At 49.2% G+C, this 23,997-nt stretch overlaps 13 protein-coding genes and 1 pseudogene across 13 annotated transcripts in view, besides 7 other annotated features; 5 read left to right on the top strand and 9 right to left on the bottom strand.

Annotated features, from left to right (window-relative positions):
• Positions 1–636: 636 nt before the first annotated feature.
• Positions 637–1,158, bottom strand: TraAM80_03405 (uncharacterized protein; the record flags this gene model as incomplete). Its single annotated transcript, XM_029380378.1, has 1 exon — positions 637–1,158. One exon carries the CDS (start codon positions 1,156–1,158, stop codon positions 637–639), a length of 522 nt encoding a protein of 173 aa, XP_029239744.1.
• TraAM80_03404 (uncharacterized protein) lies at positions 1,155–4,064 on the bottom strand (the record flags this gene model as incomplete). The annotated part of the gene is made up of 1 exon (XM_029380377.1): positions 1,155–4,064. The coding sequence occupies one exon, from the start codon at positions 4,062–4,064 to the stop codon at positions 1,155–1,157; it is 2,910 nt and encodes a 969-aa protein (XP_029239743.1).
• Positions 4,065–4,280: 216 nt separating this feature from the next.
• Positions 4,281–4,308: a microsatellite.
• A 278-nt stretch (positions 4,309–4,586) lies between these two features.
• Positions 4,587–4,614: a sequence feature (G-rich).
• Positions 4,615–5,077: 463 nt separating this feature from the next.
• Positions 5,078–5,536, bottom strand: TraAM80_03403 (putative cysteine proteinase; the record flags this gene model as incomplete). Its single annotated transcript, XM_029380376.1, has 1 exon — positions 5,078–5,536. The coding sequence occupies one exon, from the start codon at positions 5,534–5,536 to the stop codon at positions 5,078–5,080; it is 459 nt and encodes a 152-aa protein (XP_029239742.1).
• Positions 5,537–6,304: 768 nt separating this feature from the next.
• TraAM80_03402 (viral A-type inclusion protein) lies at positions 6,305–8,563 on the bottom strand (the record flags this gene model as incomplete). The annotated part of the gene is made up of 1 exon (XM_029380375.1): positions 6,305–8,563. The coding sequence occupies one exon, from the start codon at positions 8,561–8,563 to the stop codon at positions 6,305–6,307; it is 2,259 nt and encodes a 752-aa protein (XP_029239741.1).
• A 267-nt stretch (positions 8,564–8,830) lies between these two features.
• Positions 8,831–10,978, bottom strand: TraAM80_03401 (uncharacterized protein; the record flags this gene model as incomplete). Its single annotated transcript, XM_029380374.1, has 1 exon — positions 8,831–10,978. One exon carries the CDS (start codon positions 10,976–10,978, stop codon positions 8,831–8,833), a length of 2,148 nt encoding a protein of 715 aa, XP_029239740.1.
• Positions 10,979–11,047: 69 nt separating this feature from the next.
• Positions 11,048–11,070: a microsatellite.
• A 167-nt stretch (positions 11,071–11,237) lies between these two features.
• Positions 11,238–12,035, bottom strand: TraAM80_03400 (uncharacterized protein; the record flags this gene model as incomplete). The annotated part of the gene is made up of 1 exon (XM_029380373.1): positions 11,238–12,035. One exon carries the CDS (start codon positions 12,033–12,035, stop codon positions 11,238–11,240), a length of 798 nt encoding a protein of 265 aa, XP_029239739.1.
• A 413-nt stretch (positions 12,036–12,448) lies between these two features.
• On the bottom strand, positions 12,449–12,787 carry TraAM80_03399 (uncharacterized protein; the record flags this gene model as incomplete). The annotated part of the gene is made up of 1 exon (XM_029380372.1): positions 12,449–12,787. The coding sequence occupies one exon, from the start codon at positions 12,785–12,787 to the stop codon at positions 12,449–12,451; it is 339 nt and encodes a 112-aa protein (XP_029239738.1).
• A 451-nt stretch (positions 12,788–13,238) lies between these two features.
• Positions 13,239–13,832, bottom strand: TraAM80_03398 (uncharacterized protein; the record flags this gene model as incomplete). Its single annotated transcript, XM_029380371.1, has 1 exon — positions 13,239–13,832. The coding sequence occupies one exon, from the start codon at positions 13,830–13,832 to the stop codon at positions 13,239–13,241; it is 594 nt and encodes a 197-aa protein (XP_029239737.1).
• Positions 13,833–13,860: 28 nt separating this feature from the next.
• On the bottom strand, positions 13,861–14,478 carry TraAM80_03397 (uncharacterized protein; the record flags this gene model as incomplete). The annotated part of the gene is made up of 1 exon (XM_029380370.1): positions 13,861–14,478. The coding sequence occupies one exon, from the start codon at positions 14,476–14,478 to the stop codon at positions 13,861–13,863; it is 618 nt and encodes a 205-aa protein (XP_029239736.1).
• A 516-nt stretch (positions 14,479–14,994) lies between these two features.
• On the top strand, positions 14,995–16,544 carry TraAM80_03396 (ammonium transporter, putative; annotated as a pseudogene).
• A 41-nt stretch (positions 16,545–16,585) lies between these two features.
• Positions 16,586–16,629: a sequence feature (A-rich).
• A 369-nt stretch (positions 16,630–16,998) lies between these two features.
• Positions 16,999–17,022: a microsatellite.
• A 103-nt stretch (positions 17,023–17,125) lies between these two features.
• On the top strand, positions 17,126–18,412 carry TraAM80_03395 (uncharacterized protein; the record flags this gene model as incomplete). Its single annotated transcript, XM_029380369.1, has 1 exon — positions 17,126–18,412. The coding sequence occupies one exon, from the start codon at positions 17,126–17,128 to the stop codon at positions 18,410–18,412; it is 1,287 nt and encodes a 428-aa protein (XP_029239735.1).
• A 99-nt stretch (positions 18,413–18,511) lies between these two features.
• Positions 18,512–18,544: a microsatellite.
• Positions 18,545–18,618: 74 nt separating this feature from the next.
• Positions 18,619–18,650: a sequence feature (A-rich).
• A 129-nt stretch (positions 18,651–18,779) lies between these two features.
• Positions 18,780–21,110, top strand: TraAM80_03394 (putative transmembrane protein; the record flags this gene model as incomplete). Its single annotated transcript, XM_029380368.1, has 1 exon — positions 18,780–21,110. The coding sequence occupies one exon, from the start codon at positions 18,780–18,782 to the stop codon at positions 21,108–21,110; it is 2,331 nt and encodes a 776-aa protein (XP_029239734.1).
• Positions 21,111–21,529: 419 nt separating this feature from the next.
• On the top strand, positions 21,530–23,275 carry TraAM80_03393 (uncharacterized protein; the record flags this gene model as incomplete). Its single annotated transcript, XM_029380367.1, has 1 exon — positions 21,530–23,275. The coding sequence occupies one exon, from the start codon at positions 21,530–21,532 to the stop codon at positions 23,273–23,275; it is 1,746 nt and encodes a 581-aa protein (XP_029239733.1).
• A 243-nt stretch (positions 23,276–23,518) lies between these two features.
• Positions 23,519–23,997, top strand: part of TraAM80_03392 (mannosyl-oligosaccharide 1,2-alpha-mannosidase IB) — a gene marked incomplete at both ends in the record, with an annotated part of 528 nt that continues 49 nt past the window's right edge. Inside the window, one exon of the mRNA XM_029380366.1 lies at positions 23,519–23,997. This exon is cut by the window's right edge and continues 49 nt beyond it. Coding sequence (XP_029239732.1) covers positions 23,519–23,997 — 479 coding nt within the window.

Here is a 23,997-nt window from a genome sequence, read left to right as displayed (position 1 = left end):
GGAAAGAGCAACGCGGAGACGCACGCCGTTGTTTGCAAACGTTGTTTGAGAAGGCGCCGTAGCACGTCCCCTCCTGTCCGGCCCGAGCGGCCCGGCGAGAGAAGTTTTGCTTTGAGGGATTGAAGGTAGCAGAGCCATACTCGAGTCGGTCACTGACTCGGTTCCTCTGCAGCTCGTTCGGTCTCCGCGGCCACTGATTTGCCCACGGCCGGCAGCGACATAGAAGATGGTGGCGCTGGCCTGCTGAAGGTGGAGCGCCTTTAGTTTGTTGCTTTGATGGTTTGTCTTGTTTTGTTTCGGCTTCTTCCGCGCTCTCGTTTTCGGCACGACGTGCCTCAAAAAACCAAGTCGCACTTTCTCCGCCTCCCCCACTTTTCTAAGGGGAGGCTACTCCGGCAGGGGGCTCGGATTCAACGTCCAAATTCTCGCACAAAGTCGTAAATGGCGCCGATGCAATTCCCTCTGGAGGGTGGTGGGGTCGTCACGCACAGACGCAAAACGGCCATGCTTGGGGCGAAAGAAAAAAGTCTCTCACGGAACGCCTGGAAAATGTTAAGCAGAAATCCCATTCGGCGGTCGTAGTGCACGACGCGGGCGCCGGCACGAGATTTCGTGAGGCACCCGCCTTCCTTGGCCCTACCGCGGCGCGCGCGCGCGCCCCCCAGGGGAGGGAAAACGAAAGTAATAAACAAGCAGATGGGTAAAATAACTGTTCGAAGTCGCCGAAGCAGGTGGGGCCCCCTTTGCCGGCCCCATGGCGCCAGCTATAGGCGCGCAAAGGGTGTGGGGTGTAGGTGGGTGAGTGGGGTAACGCGCGGCATTCACCGCCACACGCTCGTTGTAAAAAAAAAAAAAAACGCGGTAAAATCCAACACCGCAAGCGAACTGCCGCGGGCAATTCAGCTTCGGCAAGATTGCCGCGTCCAGAAATCGGCGCGCTCTGTGGACGCAGCTCCCGGGTGCCATAAAGGGCGTTTCTTGCTGGGCAAACGCGGGTCGAGGTAGCGTCGCAAACTTGAGCCACGATTGCTCCGGCAACCGGGCCATAGGGCATCGGCCCGCCCGGCGCCCGCAAATATCCCTCCTTTTCGCCCCAATAGGGCCAGGTCCAAGAGCGATGAGGCCACACACGCTTACACATATGTGCAGGAAGCTCATGCAAACGGATCAAATTCTGCAACAAAGGTGTTGTCGTCTCCCCCCTGCATGGGGTGGGGCGCGGAGGCGGGGGGGGCGCCCAATATGTCGAGAAAGTTCCTCGCTCCAGGCGCGCCGCCCTGAACATTAGCGCTGCGCCACGTCGTTTCCCCCACCCCTCGGGAGGTCATGAAGTAATCCAACGGATCCGGCACGAACCGTTCGGTGGGCTGTGGGCCGGCGGGCGGCGGCGGGCTGCCGGTCGCTGCGGCATTGGCGGTTGTGTGCGAATATTCTTTTGCAGAGAGGGCGCCGGGTGATTCCCGCCGCGGTGGCGCCGTTGTGCAGGCGGCGCTTGGGGCCTGTGTGTCCCTTTCGCCGTTTTCCGCCAGTGGAAGCGAAAATGCGGTGTGATGTTTGTTGGGCGAATGCCCGCTTCTCGTGGTCTCTGGTCCAGCTGCTTGGCTCGGGGGGGTTTCGTGGCGTGGGTGCTGGCTGCCAGCTGTGGCATCACCCGCTCCTTCCGAAGATGGTAATTGCGGCGCTGTCTTGGGCAACGGCGTGTCCCTCTCGGGCGCCTTCTCGGAGCCTTCCTCAGCAGCAACTCCAAAGGAAGCGCCAGCGCCGCCTCGCTCCTCGTCGCGGATGCCGTTGGCGACGCGACCGGCCTTCGCCAGAAGCGCGTCCAGCGTGTTGCCGATATCAGCAAAGCCCTCGCCTGGAATTGAGGGTGCAACGGCGGAGGCAGAGGCTGTGCGCAAAAGTGCGATCTGTGCATCCACCACCTCAGCGTACGCTCGGCATACGCATCGCAGGGGTTCCCAGGGCTCGCTGACGCAAGCGGCAGCGAGCGAGGAGGATGATGGAGAAGAGGGAATCGTCTTCTGCGTTGCTGTCGGGTTATTTTTGTAACCCGCTACCTGCAGCACAGGCGTCATCTCTTTCTGCAATCGTGCAACCTCAGCCAAAAGTTCTTGTTCCCGTCCTTCAAGGGAGGAAACCAACCCCCGCATCTTATCAAGCGCGGTTTGAAGCGCCTCCACGCCGTCTGGAGATCCTTTGTCGTGTGCAGTGAACCCTGCTGTCGCCGCCGCCGCAATGGCCGCCCGACTCAGCAGCAGCATGTGGACCGCCGCGTCTCCCTCTTCACGAAGGATGCCCAATCTGCCAATGCCTTCCTCCTTGGCCAGCAGCTGCCGCTCCCAATCAACTTTGGGTAGAGGTGAATCGCGCATCTCCCGCCACTGCCTCGTCTCCGCCTCGGCGGGGCCGCCCGCTTTGCACACAATCCTTTCGTCTCCACCAAACTCGGTGTCCGTCTCCTCCGCTTCCATCTCCGCCTCATTTTTTTTTAGTGCAGGCGCCTTTGCCAAGACACCGGCGGACCCTAAACATTCCAGCATTGCCCTTTCACCCATACTCGCATCAGCCACGGTAACGCCGTAATCGCCACCCGGCGCTTTCCATCCAGCATTGATTCCGTCATCACCCCCCTCCTCCGACAACGCCCCACCCACTCCAGTAGAAGCCTCGGGGCGGGCGTTAAAGGATGGCATCTTTGCATGTTCACCCTCGTACCCGGAAAACACTATGGGTGAAGTAAGTGCATCCCGCACCGAGCGGGGCTCCGTCGTCCGCCGCTCATCTTCGCCTCCGCACGTGCCAGCAGAAGCGGCGAGTCGTTTGTTTAGCCGCTGAATCTCTCGACGCTGCTCCTCAAGTTTTGTGTTCATCTCAGTGAAAAGCTCCGCGCGCGCGTGCTCAATTCTGTCAAACCCTCGCTGACGGTCCACTTCAAATTCTTGCATTTCCTCGATGCATTTCCAGTACAATTCAACCCGTTCCAAAAGCAACTTCTCCTGTTTGGACGGGTTCCGCAGGCGAATCTCAGGAAGCGCATCCGGCGGGGGCAGGCCTCTGCTGCCTGCAAGGCCGCGTGCGGGCGCATGCGTGTCCGCTGAGGAGCCGGTGCTTCTGGGCCTCGTGGCGGGGCTAGGCACGGATCCACCATGCCTACCTTTATACTGCATCGACTCCGCTAACTGCCCCGATGTTCGCAAGGACGGAAATTCCTCATCTGGCAGCGAAGAAAAGGTGTAGACAGGGGGAATGCTTGCTACTGTTTCAGAGGATGCTTCCGCGGACACTTTCCAGCGTTCTGCAGCCACCAGATCCAGCTCTAAACGTGAAAGCTCCTCACAATGCTCTTGGAGCTCGCTCATGAGGGCCTGCTTCTCCTGATTTTGTTGTCGCACTACTCGCTGCAAGCTATCTCGCTCATTTTCCAGGGCAACAATACGGTCATGGAAGGGGGTGATATCGGCAGATGCTGCCGCATTCAGCTTTGTCGCGACAAACATGTCTTTCTGTGCCGCCCGAAGCCGTTCTTCTTCGTCATGGTGCGAGACAATTGCCGTGTAGAATGTGTTGACCTCCGTGAGCTCACGCACCTTCATCTCAAGCTTCGCCATTTCCTCGTTTTGCTGCGCGATGATTGCCGCAGCATTGGGGGGCGTCGAGAACTCTCCCCCAGCACTCCCCGCCAAACTGGTGCCGTCTGATCCCTTTACCGACGCCTGGCCAACCCTGGCGGCAGCCGCCTTTGCAGGGACCGCACGCGCCTCCACGACGCCGTCGCTGCCCGTCGTGTCGGTCATCCCCACATTCATGTCCTCAAGCTGCTTGATCAAAACGCCGATGGTCTCTTCATCCGCCGCAGACTTCTCAGACAACATGACATTCTGCTGCCCCAACGCCCGCACCGCACTCTCTTTCTCACAAAGCTCCTGCTTCAACTGGTCCACCTGTCTTTTGAGTTCCTTGGCGCGTTCGGAGCTCGTCTGGTGTTGCCGCAGCTGCTGTCGCAGCTGCTTGACGACCTCCAGAAGTTCCTCGCGAGTTGCCTCGTTGACGTTGAGGCGATTCATTTTTCCCGCCTGCTCCTTCCACGCACCGTGAAGAAAACCGCAACAACAGCAAGAGGAAGAGGAAAAGAATAGAAAAGTACGATAGTACGCAAGGGAGGTAGCACATCCTCCGACTCACTGCATCGTGCCGTGGAGGAGCGGGGCGCGCAACACGTAACACCCCCCCCCCGTCCTCGGCACCAACCCGCAATGAACAATCCCCGCACATCAAAAAGCAAAAAAATAAATAAATCAAGAACTAAATCCTCGTGAGGGAAATAAAAAGAAGAAACCAAAACAAAATTTGTACTCGCTGCCTTCCGACATCGTATCGTTGGCAGCGGGGAAAACAAAAAACAAAAACTAATGATGCGCAAGAAAAGAGAGAGGCAAAACCCTACATGCGATCTCCCGTCAACCCGCGTTGAGTCACGGATCCTTTGTTCTTTCTCCCTCAAATACTCCCCAAAAACAACATCCCAAAAAATAAATAAGAAAATACAATAAAATGCACTGATCCCAAGGGCGATGTGCTTTGTTGCACCCCCCCCCCTCCCCTCCCTCCCTCCCTGCGAAGGAAAAGAGAGAGGAGGGGAACCACAGGTGCGGCACGGTGTGTGTGTGTGTGTTGGCCATACTAGGTGCGTCGTGCTGCAACTATGTTATCCAAGGGAGGGTTGCATCCAAGAGAACTCCACACTCTCCGCAGACCCCGACCACGGAAGGGCCGCCCTTGCACGCCGTCCCATCCTGCATGTCAAAGTCCCAGCCGCACTCGGCTTTACTCATGCACAGCAGCCGAATGTAACCCATTTCACTCAAGTTTGGGGTCCACGAGTTACGTAACATCCAGTAATCAGCACACAGACTGTCATCGTACCCGTAGCCCACAAGCTGTACCGCGTGGTTAATAATTTCATGTTCTTGCCGTAGTCGCGGCCGTGGAAGGTGCCCCCGGCGCAGGAGCGCCAGTATGTTGCATCCACGTTGACGGCCAAAGGGCCGAAGCGAGCAAGAGCCCTCACGATTGCATGCTAATTGTTGGCTAGAAGCTTCATGTAGTGGTTGACCCGGGCGACGTGTAGGAATATTCCCACTGTTGTAATGCCATTTCTAGTATAGTGGTGGACGAAATCTTCTGTAGCACTGTGGCAACCACCTATCCCACCGCACTCGTATGGGCTGGATACACAAGTAGTCAATCCCTGCTGGCTCATCACGTGAAACCTTTCAGTTGAAATGACGTAAAGCGTCTCCACCCCTTCCACCGCAGCATGGACCCAACAATTTCCACAAGAACCCTGATTCTTCACCGGTGTCAGAACTGCGGGGGTGTAGTTGCGGTAGTCCACCGCGTTGCGGAGTCGCTGACCGGTTGGCTTGTACTGACGCTGCAAACTCTTCTTGGTGAAATGGCACATGATACTAGACCTTGCCCTGTTCAGCCTCGCAAACTCTTCCGGCATCCAGGATAACATGTAATTGATACTCATCACGTAAAGGTGTTTTCCAGCCACATTGTAGGCGGGCACCCTCGCCAACGTCCGCTCGATCACGGCTCGACGACGCACATATTCATTTGCGTCGTACACCTTTCCAAACTCCCGCAGAAAGGATCAAATATGTAGCCATCAATATTTTGCGGCTTCAGCCACCCTGTGGGGACGATAAGGGCAGCAGAGGGCGTCAACGCAACGAGAGCAAAAAGTAAGAAAAACACCACACCGTGGGTCATGCTATGCTGCGGCATCCTTTACTCCTGCTGTGCGTATTTGTGTGTGCACGCACGTAGGTAGAAGTATGTGTTGAATATTTGTTGAAAACCTTTTTACTTTTTTGCCTTTCCTTCGTCACTCAGAGAGTAAGTAGAGAAGCCCACACGAATGCATTGCATCACGTCCGAAGATCGATAACTGGCATCTTCTTGAGGGTCACAGCGTAAACGCCCCGTCGGGGAGTCACACACATGCACCATCTGCAAAACAGGGGAAATCTCGCTGTGCACCCTGGCACGCTGCAGACACACGGTCAATAGGCAGAGGTTATCGACACCCCTCTTCCCCCATTCCTTTTTCATTGTCGTGTCTGCGGTGCAGAACTGGGTCAACCCTGACGGTGATGCTCAACCGAAAGATCAGGGGGATAGAACAAAATAAAATGGAAATGGAAAAAAATACGAAACAACGCTCGGGGTGTCTAACCCGCAAAAAGCCAAGATACAAACAGGGCGTCCGTCCAGGTCGAGGTTTCCTTCACTCTTCCTATGCATGAGACTGCAGAAGTGCAAGCGTTGCAAGCAGCTGGTCCAGCTGCAGCCTGAATTCCTGGATCTGGCAGTTCTTTTGCTCAATCACCATTTCCGTTCGCTGCTTCGCCAATGCAAGTTCAAAGTCAGCCACACGCTTGACCTCCGAAATCTCGTGGGCGGCTTCACGCTCCTTCTGCACCTGACGACGTTCAAGGTACCTCAATCGCTCCGCAACGCTTTGAAGGAAGGCATGACCATGTCGTGGGTCCTCAAAAGTAATTTGTGGAGCTTTTTGGCAGGCCCACGAGGCCGCCTCCAAGGCCTGCTGTTGTTCAGCAATGGCCTTCATCTCCCGTTGGTGGTTCTCTTGAATTCGCTTAATGTCCTCGTTGTGCTCCTGTCGCACATGCTGCAGCTGGTACTGATACTCCTGCCTTGCGGTTAATAGGCGTTCTTCCCACCGTGCATGTGCGTCGCGAAGTGACCCTTGGCTCTCCGTTAACAACTGTTTGTACACCGCCAACTCGGCGGTGAGGGTGCTAAGTTGGGCCTGCATGCTCGAAATAACATGCAATGGGAATGTTTTTCCTTCACTGTCAGGGGACGCTGCGACAGCAGCAGGTGTCTGTGTCACCGCCTGAGTGGTTTGCGACAGTTGACTTTTCAGAGCTTCATTCTCCTTCTGGAGCAGTGAAATGGCTTCTCCCACGTGGTTAACCGCCCCCGTTTGCGTCGCTGTCATGCATGCTTTGGACTCCTCTGGCTCATCCAAGGCCGCAGCGTCTTTCCCGGGTAGACATCGGTCAGCAGCGACCGGCCTCTCCACAGCTGCCACGAATGATTTTCCTTCCTGGTCTCTTTCTCGCAACGCCTGTCTGGCTTCCGCCAGTTGCTTTTCCAGCTCGCAAACACGTCGCGTCTGTGCATGCATGAGGCGGATCTTAAGCTCCTCCTCGAGCCTCTCAATCTTTTCTTGGTACTGAATCCGCAGACGATCCGTCTCCACCCGCAGGCGGGCGACTGCCGCCTCAGCGCAGCGGTCCTTTTCTACGATCGCCTCCTCCAGTTCCTTGATTCTAAGGTTAAGCTGCTTAAACTGCTTTGAATCTTGAACCGAGGGTTGACAGCTGCGAATGAGTTGTGCAATGCTGTCCGGGTGTTTCTGGTTAAGCGCCTCTTCAAGCTCAACCACGCGCTTGGTGAGGTACTTCACCCGTGCATCCTTCCCCACACGCTTGTGCCTCCCCGTGTCGTCCATGGCCCCCATCTCATGCAGTCTCGCACGGAGACGGCAGATGGTGTCCTGCTGTTCCTTCAGCAGCTCCTCCTGAGAACGGTTAAACTCCTGGTGCTCCACATACCACGCAATCTTTCGTGCCATATCTTTCACGGTGCCATTGTGTTCCGTCTCCTTGCGCTTTAAATCGACACGCAGGTTGCGAAGCTCCAGCTCCATCTCCCCAAATTTCTTGACATCAAGAGCTGCTAAACGGGTCTCAAGCTCTTTCTTCTCGCGTCCAAGCAGCTCCAACTCCAGCTGCAGCTCCCGCACCATGGTTTTCTGCTGTTCCAACTCCATATGCAGTTCGTCTTGGCAGCCCCGCTGCCCGCTTTGCGTTGACGTGGTTGCAGCGGACGGCAGAGGCTGACCTGCATGGGGATTGGGACTCTGACTACTTGCCAAAATACTGTACTTGGCCTCAACATTCACTGCCTTTTGCTCCATCTCGGCCAATTTAGCACGCAGTAGCCGCCGCTCTGCATGAACCTCCGCGTTGTCCCTTTCCAAGGCCTTTAACACACGCTCCTGCAGAAGCATCTCTTGCTGGACTTCCTCTAATTCTTCCTTCGTGACCATAACCCCTGAGCGTACCGCCTTCCACGCCACACTGTACTCCTCTTGGAGACTCCGTTGGCTCTCGTTACCTTTCAACTGCGTTAAGGGCTCATCGCGGCTTGTGTCTACTCTACTGATCTCAACCAATCTCTCTGTGCCCGTCAGGCTACTTGCTACATCCTCCACCTGCAGTTTCCTTGCTGCGGGCGGAGTATTCTTTATACCACTCTCCGACTTCACAACAACAGCGCTGCAATTGTCACCACTTAGCATGCTTTCAGCTTCATCCGCATCATTCGCCTCCCTTCGCGACCTAAGAAGGGCCACTAGTTCCTCAGAGCTTTTCCCCTGCAGCGAGGTCGTAAATTGTTGCTTTGCACTGACTTCATCACGTGCCAGGTAACGCCTAACGTCCTCTACGGGGTCCTCAGTCATTGAGTAGCTAAAATGACAACGAAAACAAGAACCACAAAAAAGGCAAGAAAACCCCAATGAACACGGCAGTAAAAAAAAAAAGCCTCTAGAAGACAAGATGCAATGAGTAAATAAAACAAATGCGTAAAACAAACACATTACAAAATCAACAAAAGCGAGATCCTATAAAAGTTACACCAAACAACAGCAATTCCTGCATGGTTTGCAATGGTACATCTGGAGGCAATTCAACCTGTCCGGAGGCTTCGATACAGCTAGGTGGGTAGGTCAGTACGTTCGGTTCAGAATTTCCTGCAAACGAAGATTGATACGTTCAATCACTGGACTGACCTCTGTTTTCCCCTTTCCATTCAGACTACTCGGTGACTCTTGCAAAGGCGTTATTGCAGTCTTGTCGGTTGGCAATGTTGCGGGGCATCTTGTTTCTGAGGAACTCCCCCGTAAGCTTGCAATAGGTGGACTAGTAGGAGAGCTGCGGGGATGGGTAACCGAATAGCTCTTGTCGCCAATCACAATCTGACTTGTCATTCCGCTAGGTGGTTCTTCGGTGGAGATAAGCATAGCTCCTTCTCTCGATTCCCGTTCCGCCGTACATGGGGAGAAGTGATCATCCAATGAGTGCTTCGATGACGGTGTGGGAGCAACGGGGGGCAAGACACCTGTAGAGTGTAATGATCGTTGTGTTTTAGTGGAAGAGGCTGAGCGTTGCACGGCACTCCTATTCGCTCCGGCCTCATCCACCGAGTTAAGAGTATCACTGCAGATGCAAGGGGGACTCGTTGCCACAACATTGTAGCGGTGTTCCCATCGAGCCTTCGTAAATAGACTCCTATCTCGCAACGCCACCACTTGATGAAGGTTCTCTTCTGCTCGGTGGCCACCTGCCTCTAATTGACACGTAAATGCTCTTGGCAACGTCGAATGAAGTGTTTGCGACCTAAGTGAGGTGATGTACTCTAAGTCCCTTAACGCCTTTTCTTCTTCTTGCCGTAACAAAGACGTCCGTCTACGTATTGCAATAATATTATTGCAAGCACACACACACTCGTTTTGCGCTTTGTTCACACTTTCCTCCGTAGCCAGTTTCTCGTCCTGGAGCATCGCCTTCCGGCTTGCCTTAGACTCAAGTTGGGCCTGCAGTACAGTCACGCGTTTCCTTGCTTCATCCAGGGACATCGCGAGGGACTCCGTTTCCGTCTCCAATAGCTTTTGAGCTTCTTTAATTTCATGCTCCTCTTCATACAAATCCTTCACTTTCTGTACTTCGTCCTCTGTCTCCTGAAGCTGTTGCTGCGTGTTGTCACGACTGGCCTCTATTTGAGCTTGAAGTTCAACTTTCTCCTTTTCCAGTGCTGCGACCGCACGTCTTACACGCTCAACCGCATTAGTGGCATGCTCAAACTCAAGTGTTTGAGAGTTTGCAGCATCAACCGTTTCTCTCTCCACGGATTGGGCTGCCTGGGTTGACGTTGATGTGTCTTCTAGAACTTGCTGTAACACCTCTATTTCCATAGACAAGCGCAATATTGTCTCCTTTGTTGAAACTATACTTTCATTGAGACTCAGGGAGCTATCTAATTCTACCAGATCCTGTTGCAGCTTCTCTCGTATACCTTTCTGGGCATTGTTTGCCAGTTGCAGGCTCAATATGGCTGCTTCCATGTTGTTAACAGTGTGACGAACATCCTTTAATACATCTCTCTGCGTAAAGAGCTGAGACTTTACTCTCTGATGACCTTCCTCTAGACATTTTCGATTGATCAAACAAAGTTTACTCTTCATTTTAAGAGAATCGAGAATTGCCGTCATGCAATTCAGCAAAGGAGCTACTGTTCTAGTCACTTCAACATAGTATGGTGCCAGCTTCTCCTCAGGCAAGAAGCGTTGGGGTCGTGCTTCCCCAAACGACCACGTACTTGCATTAAGAGGATTTTCACCCGGGTTCATTTTGAGTTTCACCTTTAACTTGGTATTGTGTTCCTCGCTCATGCTCCAAACATTCTGAAAGCACTGTATGAGTTCCCTCAAGCCATCAAGATAATGCTTATACTTTTCATCATTGTGCATGATAAAGTTTGCAATACGGGTCAATGCAGTTCCCGCCAGCTCTTCGTTTTTCTGTGCCTTCTGCAGCGATTGGCGCGTCGCTTCAATTTCCTCCTGAACTTTACCAATTTTTAAGGAAAACTCCCCATCCCTTGTACTCGTAACACTATTTTCCAGCACTGGAGGAGAAGGGGAACCGCCACCAATTTTTTTGTGGACCAGATCCACGAGACTCGTTTCTATCCTGGCATTCTCTTCATTCTGACTCTCGATAGATGCCGTTAGATTCAATATTTGTTGCTCGTACAGTTGCAACACCTCAAATAATCGCTCAACATCTTCACTTCCCGACTTTTTATTACAATACATGGCTGTTTTTGCCTCTACGAGATCACATGTAACCGGGACAATGAAATTTCCCTACCCTGACCTACCCCTAAAAAAAAAAAAATTAAAAAAAATATGTCTTTCTCTCTTCAGAAAGGTAAAGTAATAAGAGGCAAATGTTAATGGTACCAAAACATGTGCAAAGTGACACAGCAGCAGCAAAAAAGAAACATATAAAACATGGAAAACGCTGAAGTAAAAGTGGAAAATAAGTTTATATCATTGAATACACCCCAAAATTCTATTCAAAATCCCCCCCTTCCCCCCTCGCCACAACTACAGCGGTAGTGTTTTCATAGATTCCACGACTAGCAAGAGACATTTTTACCATTTGTAAAAAAAAAAAAATGGTAACAGAGACACCGTTTATTGAATCCAGCTGCCAGCTTAAAACCGTAGAAACAGGTGGCAAAAGTTCAGCTACGGAAGACTTTTCTATCAATCCACTTTCACCAAGAAAACACAACAACGACGACCTTGATTCCACAGGTACTGGCTCTACCAGAGTCCAAAGCTTTTTAGTTTCTGGAAGCTGCACCAGTTTAATAATAAGCGATGACCACACAAGGGTAATCATCATATCTGCTCGAGTTAATCCAAGAGCCACCCGTTCGGCGTCCCGCAAAAAGAAACTTAGTAAGGAGAACAATGCCACAGCTGGCAAATCGTCTAAGCAATTCCGTTGTGAAAAATGAACTAAAAACTGCGTGGCTACAAACCTTCGTTTGCCTGTTCGAACCAAATCTTCCGCTATGAAGCACACCGACAACAAGTTTACATTACATTCCTTTTCTAATAATGCCGACATAAATCGGTCGAACGCCTGACTGCTTGCACCGAATCGAATTAAAAATCCCACCGCGGTCATTAATGTGTTGTCTGCAATTGCTGTTTTCTCCACGTGCTTTAAACAGTATCGACACAAGCTCACCCCAAGCGTTGTTGGCCTCTTTGAAGATTTATTGTCACTTCGAGCAAGGTGTTGAACATCATGGGTAATGATAATAAAATAGATGATATTGCTGCATTGGGGAATCATAGGAGGTTCGACCTCAGTTCTTAGTCGCCTGTCATTTTGGGGAAGCGAAAAAGTTATGCCGTCCTCCGAAAAAAAGTGAAGCAACAATATTCAAAAAATCCTGGAAGCTGCTCAAAATTTACACCCTTTCCTATCTTTTTCGAGGAAAGGTTTTCATCATCATTGTGAATACTGAAAGTGGCGGCAACTGAAGCAACCAAAAGAGAATATCCCGGTGCGTTTGGCTTATTTTCCCGCTCAATCATGTATTAAATTAATTTATGTGTAAGTTTCATTAATTGATTCCATACAGCCTCTGATGCTGCAGTCCACAAGGTGTGAACCAGAACCAAACCGGCTTTCCAATCTTCTTTTGACCATTCAACGGCCTTCAGCAAATCTAAGCACCAAAGCTCCACTCGATTTAGAAGGCGTTAAAGCAGCAATCTATCACCGACACCAAGTGCACACATGGCCGCAAAAAGGTGAGCTGCTAAATGAGTGGAAAGCAACTCAATAGTCTTTCCCCGTTGAAAAACACCAATGAGAACATGATGAGATGCAGTATTCAAGAATACCAGCTCATGCGCTGCAACAAAATAGGTGGCTACATCTTTTGAATGCGTGCTTGGTTGATCTTCCTTAAGGAGCTGACAACCAACCCATGAGAGAGCGTCTGTTAGCGCCTCACGAGAGACTCCAGCTTTTATTCCATCAAGGATTAAGGAAAGCGTTGAGCCAGGAGAAAGTCTTGCTTTTACCCGAGAAAACATAGAATGTCGCAACTAACTGATACATCTTTTCATTTTTAAAAGCCACTTGATGATGGGCGAGTGACTTGATGATAGATACACAATGTCTTACAGTGGTACTACGCACACCCTTTCGGGTACTTAGATTTTCCATTAACGTTGGTACATCCACTGTACAACTTTTTTCTTGTACCGAAGGTTGTAAAGACTTCTCACAGATATGTAGATCGATAGTATCCGAGTTCCAAGCATCCATTGATACTGTTTGCGCTAACTTTTTATGAGTTCCACCTTCCTGTGAGTTGTTTTCGTATACAAATTTGTTTTCAACACCAAGTTGCTGACAGTTATCCTGAATCGCACACAACGTTGGTTTATCATGAACACGCAGCTTCATAATAGAGTTCACGATACGAAAAAAGTCCTGTCATGATACAACACGAACGGTCCATGGTAATTTTGTTATACATCCCTACAAATACCTTTGCTTAACATGCTCCAAAATATTTCCGTTTACCAAGGCCTCTAGAACCACAATGACCTCTTGGACAGAAGCCTTTTCGAATCCTCGTAGATGTACAGAGGAGAATATAGACATACTTAGGCGGGTGGTAAGAATGTCCCTAAAATGTATACGTTGGTCAAAAAGAAAATAATTCACCAATGGCTTTTGATTATGTCCTTCAGAGATCATATCCAGCTTCGAATCACAATACCACGCGCCCTTCTCACCATTAAGCAGCCCACAAAGAATCAGATGAAGCAAAATCTGCGCATTTTTCAATACATTTGTTGTACCAGACCATGTAAGCATCTCCAAAACAACACAAGATACTTGACAGTTTTGTAATTCTACACGGGCGACATCTTGAGCCAAAAAAACTAGAACTATATCAAGCACCTTTAATGACCGTTTCAGAAATCCTTGCGATGTACCTTGAGTCTCACAGTACTCGGTCGAAACATACACTATCAATCCAGCCTCTTGTAAACGAGGAGTTGCGTTCCTCACACCGGAGCACTCAAGCAGAGGACATAAACCGCAAAGTAATAACAACAAATCCATGGGAACATCATCTTTTATTTTTTCCAACTCAATCCCGCGCAACAGCAGGGCATCCAAGGTTTTCACATATGCGTTTCGCAGGTCTACAATAGGTGACCAGAACGTAGATAAGGCCCAAAAAAATGTAAATAACTTCGCGTTGACTGAGCAACATACAGTCGATTGACTCCACTATTACAAGCAAGCTTTCCAGAAGAGAGTGCTTGACCTCAACGGAAATCCATTTATTTTCTTTTGAAGTAATAAGTCTTCCAATAGTGTACGATAATGTCGGTAGCAACTCTGTTTGACACTGTTTTACCAAACCTTGAATGGATTCTAAAGCATGTGGTATGAAACTAGGTGATAACCGGGAACCGACAGTGGTGATACAATGAAGTGTTTCTAAACATTCATAATCCCTCAGGTTTTCTGTAAAATTCAGCTGAGACAATTTACCCTGTATCCGTACGCATTCAACGTTTCCACAGACGCTCTTTTCAACAAGTATTGCAAAAAGCCTAGTAACGGTTCGACATGAAAGTTCAGGTAGATGGAAAAAACGGAGTTTTTTCAGCCGCAACCAATCTTCCGGCGACGCTATTCCAAGGGATGAAACTGAAGAAAAAAGCTCCGTCAATCTTTCATTCGTAGCGGCTTCTTGCATATAGCTTTTAAGTAGATAATCCTGCAAATTGTCGCCCCGTTTGGAGGACGGGGGGTGAAAGAACCGAGACCTCGTTTAGGGCCCTCCCCAACAAAAGGCGCAAGCGCCTCGCCGGAAGCATGGGAAAGCGCTGATGACTTCTAACAACTACGGCGTGTGTAGAACATGGCAAAAAGCAGTCAAAGAGGTATAGAGACACAAGATAAGTAAGCAGAAGCAAAATATAAATTGTAGGCTGTTGCATTGGTGGTGGCCCCCCGCGTGGGTCCTTGTTTGTGTGCTTTTTTAGCCCTTCGGGGTTGGGCGAGGCTGCGTATTTGTTTTTAATATATTCAATGCATTTTTTTTAATGCTGAGATCCGGTGGAGGCTTAAAAATGGCTGCCTGTTGTTGCTGTGTTTCTTTTTCTTCTGGTTTTTGTAGCTTCTTTCCAGCTTGTTTTAGATTTATTACAGGGTGAAATAGAAAAAGCGAAGGGTCGTCTTTGTATTCGCACGTATGAGCTCTATGTTGTTGTCAATTCCTAGTTCAGCAGAAAAATGCTCGCCGGAAGACAGTGGTATTTTGTGAGTCTTGATATCGCCAGTGCTTGTCTTGAGGGATGATGCCGGGTTAGTTTTTTTTTTTTTTTTGAGGCAGGTGTTTTGCGTGTCAAAAAGAAAACCTTCGTTTTTGCGCAGATATTTGGCAGGTGTGCTGTTCTTTCCGTGCCTTGGGTATGTGCTGAATATCTCCTAACAATATCCAATACGGCGGGAGGCAAGGGTGTTATTGGCACATTTAATTGTGTGTTTATGATGAACGTGGATCACAAAACTTTCTATGGTAGAAGTATCATCCCATAGGCGTTATTTGCTCTTTTCCAGATGGTGTTTGTGAAAATGACGCCACTTTTCATGACTAGTGTTTATGCAAAGCAGTTGACTTTTCATCCATCTTTAGTTTTTTTGGTTTTATGGAAGTTGATTGTGTATTATTTTTTTTTTCTTGCCTACTGGATTTGGGTACCTGAGGGTGGGCTGGGTCGAATGGATGTACAGGATTTTGCCAGAGGTATTATGATTCATGCTACTACTGGGGTTTCATCATTGATATGTATCATTATTCTATTGATGTCATCGGGATTTCCATATTCATCGGGGTAATGTGCCTTACTTTCTTCTTCTTTTTACTTGTATTGGGGCCATTATGTTATGGACTGAATGGTTTGGGTTTAACGGAGGAAGTTCCCTTTTGTTCGGAAGAGGAGATGTTTATGCTGTCATTAATTTGCAGGTGGTAGATACTGTTTGCTCCTGCTGCTTTCTTTTTTCTCACATGCAGCGAACCAAAAAAGTGAGTCTTATTGCTATGATAAATGTGGAGCCACTGTGGGTTTAGCTGGCATAATTCCTATTTCTGGCTATATTACGGTACCTGACGCTATTGTTTGTGCTCTTTTTATTGCCGTTTTTGATGTTCTGTCTATGTATTTGATCAAACACAAATTCCGAATAGATGATGCACTTGATGTTTCCAGTATACATGGGTTACCTGGACTAGTCCGGGTTATTTTTATTGGATTTGCCGTGTCTTCACGGCGTCAATGGAGCAGATGCATTGGTTTATGGAGGGAGTGTGAAACTACTTGGCTTGCAGTGCCTGAGATATATAAAGCTGCTACATGGGCAGGAGTTTGGACCCTTTTCATTTCACTTATCATTGGCCGGTTTTACCGACTACGAGTATCAGACGGGCAGGAACGCGGTGGGCTAGTTCGCGACCATCACACCGAAATTGCATGATTGTTGCAAGGCTCAACAGTTGAGCGAAGTACATTGCCGGCACGTTACTTATAACATATAAAACAGGTTCAGAACAGCAGCCTGTTTATGGCGGAGGGTGGACCATACATTGTAGATCAAAAACTGATGAGCCTGTTTTGGTGGTTCTGAGGATGAATAATGACGAGGTTGCCATTGATGATGATCCTTGCGAAGAAGGCTTCAATATATTTACTTTTGCATTAACTGCTGATGCAAATAGTGAGGACACTGACAATGCTGATGAACGTCCAATTAATTGCATCTGAAAGGACACTGAGTTTTTAGGAGGAATTAATCAAAAATGCTTTTTGATATTTTCCTTTTGACTTTGTTGCTTTTTTGTTTTGTTTTACTCAATCGAGGTAATCTTTATGGTATTAAAGGTGTTTTTTTGGCGACGGTGTTAGTACCATTTTGCCTTTATTTATTGTTTATTATTGTTATCATTTTGAGATTATCATTATTGGAGTCGCGTGCGCTATTTTTTTGCCTTCCTTTTTTGAGGTGTGGAAAAATTTACTTTTTCTTTACTTACACTTGTGACTCAGTAAATGAAAAGATTAAATTGACGTTTTATGCACAGCTTGCGTGAGAGTAAGGTGAAGTACGAGTCTGTCGGAAAGTGTTGTATTATTATTACTAATACTATTTTTTTTGTTGTCGTGGTTTTTTTTTCTTATTTTGAAAATGGATAATAAAGTTGTGTCTAATAACCTTTTTTTTTTGTATTTTTGTTTTTACTTATTGTTATACATTACGAGGAAAACCAGAAGGAAAAGGAACTTGAAAGGGCTTACGTTGGTTTGGACCATTTATTGAACCGGAAAAGGGGATAAATTTAGATGTATGGTACCTCAGCGACATCACAACCCTCTGGAAGAGGGGATCTGCTATTATGGATTAATAGCGTTTGCACTGCGCAGTACCCAAACGTTGAATCATTGCGTGATGGTGTTGCGTATTGCACCATAGTTGATGCTGCAGCTTCTCGTGTGGCGGAAAACTGCACTGCGCTCAGACTACCAGAGGCAAATGTTGCTCAAACAAGGGCAAAACGTGCAGCTAGGCTTCTTAGTCGTGTTGAATGGAGTGTTACAACGGTTACTTGCATAAATCAGGACCCTTCTTCAGATACTATGCAGGAGCGTGGATACTGTGAAAAGAACATGCAGACACTACAACTTATGCTTCGGGGCTGCGTACCTCCGGAGTTTTCTTTGGAAGTAGATGTGTCACGTTTGGCGGCAGGAAAGCTTCAAGAGCATATCATGCTTCTGAAGTGGATGTACCGGTTTTTGAAAAAGATGCTTAGCACGTATTCTAGATCTGCTCTTGAGCGGCGAGCCAATACGTCTGAAGGTGGTGGGTATATAGAAGGAGTGAGACTGACAAGAGCTATGAAGTTGCAGCAAAAAATGGTTCGAGAGAAGTACGGAGGGCCTAATGTTCTTGGATCTTCACCTGAAAACGAAACAAAGAATACTGAACTACTGACCAGTGTGGGGGAGTATTCTGCAGCCCCCGAGTTCACCGAAGCAAAGAATAATAAACAAATCACACAATATGCTTCTTTTTCTACCACTGAATCTGGGGCGGTTGAAGGTATAAAAAATCTAACCGACACGTTATTGAAACCTCAACAGAGGCATCGAGATAAAACAGGCAGTTGCAATCTGCATACGAGCAAGCGAAGTTCTAAACTGAATGGTGAACCTTGCGGCTCTGATTTTCCTTCAAATGTGTGTGTAGAATCTTTATCGTTTTGTGTGCCAGAGGAGTATGTTGCAATGTTGGAAGATTTGAGGCAGGAGGTTGAGTTCTATGAGGCAGTTGTTCTTGCCACACATGGACGCCACCAGCGTTGTCTAACAGGTTTTAAAGACGGCCAGGACGGCTCTTTTGCTGAAGAGCGTTCTAGTGATGAGGGACCACTAGCGAAGAGGACGTCGATTATATCATTGGAACAGCTTGGTCTATTACTGGAGGAACGAGACAAGTTGTGGCAAACTCTGCAGGTGCTTCAGGATGTTCTTGTACGGAATGCATGTGACGAAGAAGAGGGAAGTGGAAGTGCCAACTCTGCCTTACCACTTGTGAGGAAAATAATGTTGGCACTTTCTCCCTTATAGATGAGCATAATTTTATTCAGCAACTATCGTATGAGATGTATACATTCTTGTTGACTGTGCAGGTGAGATGAAGTCTCTGTAATTCCGAGTCTTTTTTAGATTATTATTATTATTATTATTGTTATTTTATTACTGTTGTGAAGTTCATTATTATTATTTTTTATTTCCTGCTTTTGGCTATATTTATATATACTTTTGTATCTCAATTTGTATGTTTCTTCGTTTTTTTTTTTTTTTTGGGTACGGTTGGAAGGATTGATTTTTTTTTTTTTAACTTGCGTGTGTGTTTTTGTGGTTTCAGATGCCGCATCTAGTTATGTATTTGCACATATGCCTTACAATAGTATTACTCCTTTGCTCATGGGGGATGCTATTGAAGATGGGAAAGGCTATACGTGGAGTTTCTTTTACCACACGTATAGCAACAGAATGCTCTTCAATAGCATTAGGTATTGGAGCCTATGCTGTATTTTTTCTCCCTGGAACTTTTCATTTGGTTGGTGCTTCAAGTTTAATGCAGAGGAGAAGCCTTGGAAAATTTTTTCTTCTGGCGTCGACCGTTATTCTGGCAATTCATTTCGGTGTTCATCTAACAATTTCCGCTCGTCATCGTCAGACGCAAGAACTGATGTTGTTCTTATTCCGTATCCTGGCTGATGGTATTATGTTTTTTTGTGGCTGTGCAATTGTATTGGGTCCAGTATGCCGCATTTTTCAATGCTTTTGGAGTTCAAAACATCATAGGCAGAGTGACACCTTACGCGTTTGTACCCTGCCATTTTGGAGGGTGCGGGTTGTGGTGGGTATTTTTCTGACGTTTATGCTTCTTATACTGATCGTTCCATTGTTTCTTCCAGGTGATGGGAAGCGTCTCTTGGAAGTTGGGATGCTCGGGGACCGTGTCGATTTTTGCGGACTCGAGGGTTTAAAGTTATCGCGTGCTGCCGCAGTAGGGTGGGTGATTCCAGAATACACCCATCGCCGACTGCTTAACGCGTTTGGCGGCAGTGATCAATGTGGCACGAACAGGATCCTCTTTTTGGACGACGAAGAGGAAGTCTTGATTGTCTCTCCGCTTTGCCCAGACGGTAGCAGGCAAGTGAGGGTGTACGTTGAATTCCCAGAGCGCAGTGAATTAAATGGGGGGACAGAGGTTCTCCCTAAGGTGGTTAACATAAGCAAGAAATGGCATCAAACCTTGGAAAAACGGTATGGGATGAACGAGACAGTTCACCAATCGATGGGTGTTCACGTTACCCGTGGCCCAACAGGGGTGATTCAGTCTGTGGAGATTATTCCTTCTCGACTAGTTCCGGTTCTACGGAAACCTCGAACTGAACATGAAAGAATTGCACGTGCAGGCTGGCCCTCTAACGAGGTTTGGGTTATTCCACTGGGAGAAAGCGGGGCCTACACTGCTTATTGCTCTGCCTCAGACCACGAGGAATACCAGATCTTTCCACCCGTCCGGCATTCCACAAGGCTTCAAGGAGAGGCGGGAGAGAAAAAGGGGCAGGAAGAAGCTCATCCCCCAGCCAGTGTTCTTCTTTTGGTGTTGGATGCCGTGAGCCGTCAGGAAGTACGGCGGTCTTTACCAAAGTTTAGCAATTGGCTCCGTAACTTCCGAAGCAACAGATCGAGTAAACATGTCTTTGTGGAGGCGCAGGGTGCTACAACAATATCCCATAGCACGGAAGCCAATCTTGTTCCCCTTTTCACTGGCAACATTGTGAGCCGTCTGCGTGGCATAAGACGTGGGGTTGCGGAAGCAAGTCTCTTCCGGTTAGCGAAAAGAAAGTATGGTAGCCGACTCAGTACCTCCTATACCGTTGGAGACTGCATGGACATGATGTCGTCGCTCTTCGGTGAGAGAGACGACAATGCCGGGTTTGGTGAACCGTACGGCAATGACTTGGACTACTACACATTTGGGCCGTTTTGCCACATTCAGTATTCGGCGCTGGAGGGTAATTTTCAAGGGCCTAACAGCATCTTTCGACGATGCATCGGTCAGCAGTACGTACACGAGTACGTTTTGAATTACACACGTGCTCTCGTCAGGCGACGGTTGCGACAACGACGACGAGAAGAAGAAAAGAAGAAAACTAAGAGGATGAACCCGTTGCAAAACGACTCTTTACCTTTGCACGATGATGCTGTTTTCTTTTTTGATGTGTTGCACCTGCTTGAGGGCCACGAGGGCACACATGGTGTGCTGTACCTCGTGGATGACGCCCTCGTTGCCTTCCTCGACGAGCTTCAAAATAGTGTTGGCTTTTTCGACGACCCGTCCAATGCCCTGCTGCTACTTTCTGATCACGGTAATCATATGGGGCCTTACTACGAATTAACGGCACCTGGGAAGCTGGAACGCGCACTGCCGTTTGTAAGCATGATTTTGCATCACGAGTTGCTGTCCCGCATGGATCGGATAAAGGGGTACGCGGCGGGGGTTACGCTTTCGAACCTGATGCAGCGAACACGCCGCATCTCAACCACGTTGGACCTTCACATGACACTTGCGGACCTGTTGGGTGTGGAGGCAAAGATCCCTAAATCGCTGGAGGGCTTGGGCGTCCTGCCGTCATCGCTCTTCAACGCACGTGATGTTCCGCGAGGGATTGAGCGATGCTCCGACCTCGGGGCATTGAATAGCAAGGGATCCGGGTGCTACCTGATGTGGTGCGACAGGAAATGAGACGCATACATAATGCCGCTGCTGTGCAACAACTTTTTATTTTTGGATTGCTTCTCTGTGTGTAAGTCTGTACGGGGATGCATCGACGGCAGGCGGAGGAGCAAACTGCAGAAAACAAACAACAACAATAGTAACAAGAAATGTGTACTAGATAGCACGCCATACACGAATTGGGGTCTAGTGTGGTATGAACCACAGACACTGACCTAATCTCCCAAACTCCCCCAACGCCAAGGACAAAACCACATACATATTCCTAATATATATGGGTTTACTTTTATGTGTGTTAGTGGCCAGATGGAGTGAAAGTGTTGTAAGACGCTGGTGCTTCGCTCTCTGCGTGATGTTTATTGCTGTGCCCGCTGCTACTTTTCGTACACACACACATACACAAATGCATGCATGACTCCGGTTAACACATGGAGGGTGTTGATGGTATGCTCACAACCCCTGATGAAGTAGAAAAAGTCTTAGCGGCTGCTCAGACAGATTCGTGCCTTGCCTCGCGTGAGGCGGCGGATGCCCTGCACCAGCGCATCAGTGGGCTCTGTGAGGCCCAATGTCTCGCTCATAACCGACACTGCCGTCGCATTTACAATACACTTTGCAGATTTCTTAAGCCCGAAGAGGTTGTGCAACGACGCCAGACATCCGTCGCCCTCTGCCATGTGTGGAAAAGTGCGGCATCAAACTGTGATGATGTGGTGGCGGAAATTTTGTCGAGACTTATGGATGCCAAGCCAGTGAGCAACACCTCCGACGAGGGCTTCACCGTCACGCTTCTGCTGGCGCTAATAGCAATTGACCTGCGTGACGTAGGTGAGGGGGTTGCCGCGATGGAGCGTGCGTTGCAGCATCTGCGAACTGATACGGGGCGGGGGAAGGCAGGGGCGTCGGACATGGCGGCCCAGCGCAAGGCGTTACAGCGACGGCGGGTTCAACGCATCATGACGCTTCAGGCCGACCGCGACTATTCTGCCCAGCTGCTTAAGGAGGCGTCCCACCAACTTGGTCAGTTGATGCTGCAGTCGAGGCAACTGCATGCGAGTGCCGAGAGCCAGCGGGTACAGATGCACGCAGTGGATGTGCTTGCACGGGTGGACCACGATCCCCCAAAATGTTATTCCGTATTTAATCTTCAAGTGTTACACCAGCTGGGCTTGGACCTGGCGACGCATGAAATGGCGCAGTCGGACCTGCTGGCCAAGACGCGGCATGCTCAAGAAGACATGGAAGGTTTTCCTGGGGACTCGCCAAGCACGAATCCCATTCATGCGCCCGCACAACAGGAAAACTTAGAAGCGGAGGTTGGAAATACCCTTGAAACTCTGTCAGCAAATGATCCAGCCGTTTCCTTGCGGGAGCGGGTGGAACGTCTGCTGAATGCCGCCTGGATAGACGGCAGAGATGTACGGGGAGGGGGCTTAGTGAAAGAAAGCTGTGAAGACGACCTCCAACCCTTTGACAGTACCTCGCCCGCTTTGACGACCCACCTGTTGTGGCAACAACGGCATGCGGTGAAGCGGACTCCCCCCATGACTCCCTCGCACAGGCTCTGCACCACTCGTCGAGACACACCAACAACTGTTGCCGATGACAGTCGCAATTGGGCGCCCCACGGCGCGTGCGGTACAGCCGATACACACCTTCAAATGCAGGATAAGGAATTGTCGCAAAGGCATCGACAGGGGGATGCCGCTGCCTTATTCAGCGACGCTGGTTTCACCTTCCCCGCGCCATCGTATTTGGGCGGCAACAACGTGCTGGAGTCGAGTACTCAAACAAGTCGCAGTGATCGCTGCCCGCATAGAGACGCTTACGATTTGCGTTACAGCGGCGCGAAGGAGTTGAGACTTCAACCGGCAAGCCACTTTTTTGATTCTGCCGCAGTAACGCCACTTCAATGTGGGAGATGCGGGTCGCCTCTCTCAGAGAGACCTATGCCGGCTCAGAGCTGTGTTCCCACCGGTGGACTATCTGGCGACTGTCGTCAAAGCAGAATCACCACGCAGCCAAGTTATCGTTCAACATGTGGGATTGAGGAACGAAAACCTTATCTCACTAGAAGCAAAGCCCTACTCCTTGCGAGGATAAAGAAACTTGCGCATATGTCAAGCAAATTGCTGCCATCAGATAAATACAATATCGCTTTTGCCACAAGCTAATGAAGAGCACTACAGCTCTGGTGTCACGCACTCCTTCCTTTAGATATCCACTAAATCCAACATATACATCCTCTTCATTGTTTTGTATGGGGCGTGTTTCGCTACTGATCATGAATCTTGTGCATCTCAATGACTCATAGCCGTCTTCTTTAACCTCCGTATTCACAACAAAGGAAAATAAAAACCAGCTCACAAACGGACCAACAACAAAAATATTATAAAAACACAGAAAACTTATTGAAAATGTACGCAATTCCATGCATTTGTGTGGTGGTGTTGTTCCTGTTGCTGACCATCGCGCCGGTGCGTGGCGAGGGGGCGGACGGCTGGGAGGGTGAGGGTGGCGGTGCGTGGCGGAGCCCCGCTGCTTTGCACCCCATTGCGGCCGAAATGCGGCCTTTCATGCGTGAGATGATAGAGCACGCCTTTGGTTCCTACATCAAGTACGCCTTCCCAAAGGACGAGTTGTGCCCGGTAAGCGGGTCTGGAAAGAATACCATGGGTGGCTACGGGTGGACACTGATCGACGCACTCGACACACTGGCAGTTGCTGGGCTGCATACGGAGTTTCGCCGCTATGCGAAGTGGGTGGAGGAACATGTGAGCTTTGATATTGACGTCACCGTCTCCGCGTTTGAGACGACCATTCGAGCTCTTGGCGGACTTCTCGCGGCGCACTTTATGTACGAAGAAGGTGTGGTGGCGGTTGTGGCCTCGGAGCA

The sequence above is a fragment of the Trypanosoma rangeli genome (assembly GCF_003719475.1).
Source record: "Trypanosoma rangeli strain AM80 chromosome Unknown Tra_15.4_contig_00088, whole genome shotgun sequence".
Taxonomy (NCBI): domain Eukaryota; phylum Euglenozoa; class Kinetoplastea; order Trypanosomatida; family Trypanosomatidae; genus Trypanosoma; species Trypanosoma rangeli.
This window is presented reverse-complemented; position numbering and strand designations above follow the sequence as displayed.